We start from the raw sequence: 4,948 nt of genomic DNA on the forward strand, positions 1-4,948 counted from the left end.
AAAATCAACAAATTTAAAAAATGAGTTATATTTGAGGAAAAAGCATAAAAATTTGCTTCATGAGAAGAAGAAGAAGTGAAAAACATTACCATTGAAATCTACCTGATGACTTTATATCCATGCTCAGATGCAAAGGAAAGCTCAGAATGTAACCTACTCACTAGTTATAATCAGATATACAGAGATTAGAAACGCATGTGCAAACATCTTAATGTCAGTTGCATTGAAAATGAATTTTTCTGTATGAAACTGTATTTTAATAATGAAATGTTCCTTTTTAAAGTTTAAAACCTCATTTAATTTTATGTCTTACAGGGTTTATACTGAGTATAATATTGTATAACTGTGATAATTCAACTGTAAACCTAAAACTTTACAGCCAATTTTGAAAAAGATGCATCTTAGTTCAGAAAATTTGTTATTGAATATGTCAATGCTGTTGTAATGAAAAAAAAAAGAACTAGACTTAGAAAATTAATTCCAAAATAATTCCTTACTTTGATCAAAGTTATCATTATGATCTCTTAACATTTGTCTCTGAAATAGCAATTAAAAGTTGTATTTCAAAGTATGTGCATAAAACTATAGAGCAGCTATTGGAAACATTTTAGTTTTATTTTTAAAACATTTTATTTTATGTGTATGAGTGTATCGCATGCATGTAAGTGCACCTGTGTTATGTAATGCCCATGGAGGTCAGCAGAGGGCATTGGATCCATATGGGTGTTGGAACTGAACCTGGATCCTCTGCAAGAGCAGCCAGTGCTCTTAACCACTGAGCCATCTCTTCAGCCTCTCCATCTCAATTTATGAGATTTTTTTTTTCTTCTGGTCTTTTTTTAAAAAAAAATTTTCTTGAGACAGGGTCTCCCTGTAGCCCCAGCTGGCCTGAAACTCACTATGTAGACCAGGCTGGCCTTGAGCTCACAGAGATCTGCTGCCTCCTGACTGTTGGGACTAAAGGTGTGTGCCACCATGCCCAGCTTTTTATAAGATTTTGTAATGTAGGTATTTGCCATCTGCACTCTACTAATCAAGAAACCCAGTTCTAACAAATAACTTGCACAGTCCCACGAACAACCAGTGACATAGCCAGTATTTGAACTCAGCTTTGTACAGTTCAAAATGGAAACCTCTGCCACTTCCAGTATAATGTGGTCCCCTCCGTTCTTGATGCTCACGAAGTTTACCAAGGCTTTCTACCACTACAACAAAAATATTGATCCTACATTGCCAAATAGTCTCAGAAGGCCAAGGTGTTATGCTCTGGGACTACAGAACCCTCTAAAAATGTCCGACTTCTTGCTGACCAGGAACAAACTCAAGGATCCACCGGAAACTCATGCATAGAAATCATATTAAGGGTTTATTTATTTATTTATTATTTATTTATTTTTTGGTCTTTTTGAGACAGGGTCTCCCTGTAGCCGCAGCTGTCCTGGAACTCACTATGTAGACCAGGCTGGCCTTGAACTCACAGGAACCCGCCTGCCTCTGCCTTCCCAGTGCTGAGACTAAAGGCATGCGCCACCACTGCTGGCTAAGGGTTTATTTTTAATGATTTTTTTCTCACTATAAAGATATTACAAGCCAGGCTGGAGAGATGGCTCAGGGGGTTACCAGAGCTTGCTGCAGGACTTGAGTTTGTTTCTAGCTCTCTTGACAGGAGCACACCCTGGGACTGCGGTGGGTGTGTGTGTGAGAAAAAATCCTTACTCTCTCACTGTAACCACTGATGACAACATATTTGGGTTCATTTATTTGTTACAAAATTGGAGGGACACCATGCTATGATTTGAATCTGAAATGTCCCCCACAGCCTCCTGTTCCGAACACTTGGTTCCCAACCTCTGTACTTTCTGCTCATGCTGGTGCCCCCATCTGCCAACCGCCCCCCCCCAAGGTCTCTTAGCCTCCAATTCCTGCTCCTGAAAGCTTCCCAGAGTTCCCTAGGAGACTGGCAGTTCTTCAATTCCCTTTGCAGCAACTTTGCTTGTTCCCTTTGCTTGTATGTTTCCCAATAGAGTGTAAGTTTTCTGAGGGGCAGGCGTTGTCTTTTTATCCCGTTTACCCCAGAAAAATGACCAAATATACAGTAAGTAGACAGAAAATAGACATTTGGTAAATGAGTGGAAAAAGTTTTTTTTTTTAATTAAAACTGGGCACAGCAGCACATGCCTGTAATCCCAGCATGCTCTCCGGTGGCTGGGGCAGAAGCGTTGCTGGGAGTTGGAGGACAGCTTGGACTACAAAGTAAGACTGTCTCAAAAGGCCCCAAAACATACAAACAAATAAAATATTAAATCCAAAGATGAACTATGCTTGGCTCTCATTCTGGTTTCCACCACCACTCCTCAATCTTGAGTTCCAAGTCCCCAAGCTCCGCCACACTTCCTGACTGCAAACACACTACGTTCCCTGGTTCCCAGCGGCACTGTGGAAGAGGCCCTTGATTACGCTCTTTTGTGATAAAACTGAGGGTCATTTGCAGGAGCTTTCAACGTAGATACAAACTACCAACAAGTGGAAACTAACTGGACAAGTCGAAAGAGGCTGTAAGATGTCCAGCAAGGCCCTGCAGACTCAGGACAAGCCCCCTACCCTCTACCCTGCAGACTCAAGACAAGTCCCCTACCCTCTACCCTGCAGACTCAGGACAGCCCCCTACCCTCTACTCTACCCTGCAGACTCAGGACAGCCCCCTACCCTCTACTCTACCCTGCAGACTCAGGACAGCCCCCTACCCTCTACTCTACCCTGCAGACTCAGGACAGCCCCCTACCCTCTACTCTACCCTGCAGACTCAGGACAGCCCCCTACCCTCTACTCTACCCTGCAGACTCAGGACAGCCCCCTACCCTCTACTCTACCCTGCAGACTCAGGACAGCCCCCTACCCTCTACTCTACCCTGCAGACTCAGGACAGCCCCCTACCCTCTACTCTACCCTGCCCCGTCAAGCCATCTTTCTATCCTCTACGCTACTCTACTCAGGACAGCCCCCTACCCTCTACCCTGCAGACTCAGGACAGCCCCCTACCCTCTACCCTGCAGACTCAGGACAGCCCCCTACCCTCTACCCTGCAGACTCAGGACAGCCCCCTACCCTCTACCCTGCAGACTCAGGACAGCCCCCTACCCTCTACCCTGCAGACTCAGGACAGCCCCCTACCCTCTACCCTGCAGACTCAGGACAACCCCCTACCCTCTACCCTGCAGACTCAGGACAAGCCCCTGCCCCTCTCTACTCAGCTTCACCAATTCCTGTAGGCAGACGTTTAACAACTCTAAGCCAAGAAGAAACGAAAACCCAGCGTACAAAAGGCCCTACTCTCCTGTGGTGGACGGTCTGAGTAAGGCAGAATGGCGCCCTGGTGGGCTGAGTCTCGCGGGAAGTCACACCGCCAAGCCTGGGCTGAGGGCCCATCTCCATCACGTGACTACCCCCCCACCCCTGCGCTCATTAGGATGCCAAGGCGCCTTTTACTCCATTTACACGGATCATGAGACATCACGCGTGGCACGTGGCAGGGCCCTGGGAGTCTGGCCGTCCCTCCGCAGACCGGGGTGGCCCCTCCCGCCCCGTGGGTGTCGAGGCGGCGCAGGGTGGGGAGGCTGATCGGGACGAGCCACATGTGGAGGGCGCCACGCGCGCCGTGGGAAGGGGGATCCGTGGGCACCGGGACGCGCGGGGACGGGCGCTACCTGGCGGCGATCCGGTGAGGTTCCGGCCCTGCGGGTCCACCGCCTGCAGGAAGAAGTAGCGCACCGGCAGGACGGCGGCCGCCTGCAGCCCCGGGCCCCACGCCAGGCTCCTCGGCCCGCTGACCCGGGTCTCACGGGCCCCCACGGCCACCAGCAGGGCGAGCTGCAGCGGCAGCAGCGGCGCCCGCGGGACCCGGACGCGGCGCATGGTCGGCCGGCGCTGGGCTCCGTGGCTGCGGGGAGGGGACACCCGGGGGCGGGCCTCTGCGAGCCGCCGCCCCGGCCGGGCCCTGCTGGGGGGACGCGGGCGCGCGCCCCGGTCCGCGGGAGACGCCATCATCCAGGGTGCCCAGGCTCCACCACCAGTGGCTTGAGGGTCTCAGCAGTCTGCAGGAAACCGGCTTGATTTTTGTTTTTGTTTCCATTTATTTTATTTTGTGGAGAGTTAAGATATTTTACTTTTTTCATTTTGTTTTTCTTTTTTGAGACAGGGTCTCTCTCTCTCTAGCCCAGGCTGGCCTGGAACCTAAGTAGCCCAGGCTAGCTTTGAACTGATGGCAGTACTCCTGCCCCAGCCTCCTTGAGTGCTGTTGTAATTGCCGGCGTGAAGTACCATGCCCTTTGGAGAAAACCTTTCTTTAAAGGTCGCAGACCCAGGGTTGGGAATGTGACTCGGCGGTACCGTGTTTCTCTAGCATGTTGAAGGACCAGGGTCTGGTCCCCAGTACCAAAAATGGAGCGAGAGGCATGCCTTTCCTGCCAAGAACTTTGGTTAGGGAATTTTCCCGAATTTACAATCTTCAAAGCGCGGCGGGCCTGCCAGCCACACACAACTCCAGACCTTGGTTCACTCTGGAGTGTTATTCCCTCCGCACCATCTTTTCTGAGTATCCACTGAGTTTGTCCAAACCTTGTGTGAGGAGTAGGGTACAGACAGCAGAAGGCAGGATCTGGGTTGCCTTGAGCTGGATGGGTGAGCTTCACCCCCAAAGTCAGGCTCCATCTCTCCATCCCCCTCGGATGGGTAGGATGAATGGCCTCAGTCACCTCCCCACTCTTCAGCCCCAAAAGCAGTCTGTTCACTTTTGCTAATTTTTTTTCCTTCTTATCTGCATAGCCCTTGAGTTTTAGAAAGTAAAGATTCAACCCAGGGTGGGAGAGCTGCAAAGTGCCCATCCTCCAAATTGGACATATAACTTCTGCCCCTCTAGACAGACCTTAATCCAGAGCATGTCACAACCAGG

At 49.9% G+C, this 4,948-nt stretch overlaps 1 protein-coding gene across 1 annotated transcript in view; it reads right to left on the bottom strand.

The window, feature by feature from the left end:
• Poglut3 (protein O-glucosyltransferase 3) overlaps positions 1-3,961 on the bottom strand; it is a 24,718-nt gene extending 20,757 nt beyond the window's left edge. Inside the window, exon 1 of the mRNA XM_008829715.3 lies at positions 3,705-3,961. Within this exon, the coding sequence (XP_008827937.1) occupies positions 3,705-3,912 (208 nt within the window). The 5' untranslated portion in view covers positions 3,913-3,961. The remainder of the gene's footprint in view (positions 1-3,704) is intronic.
• Positions 3,962-4,948: the final 987 nt, after the last annotated feature.

The sequence above is a fragment of the Nannospalax galili genome, unplaced genomic scaffold (genome assembly GCF_000622305.1).
Source record: "Nannospalax galili isolate Female #2095 unplaced genomic scaffold, S.galili_v1.0 scaffold854, whole genome shotgun sequence".
Classification (NCBI taxonomy): domain Eukaryota; kingdom Metazoa; phylum Chordata; class Mammalia; order Rodentia; family Spalacidae; genus Nannospalax; species Nannospalax galili.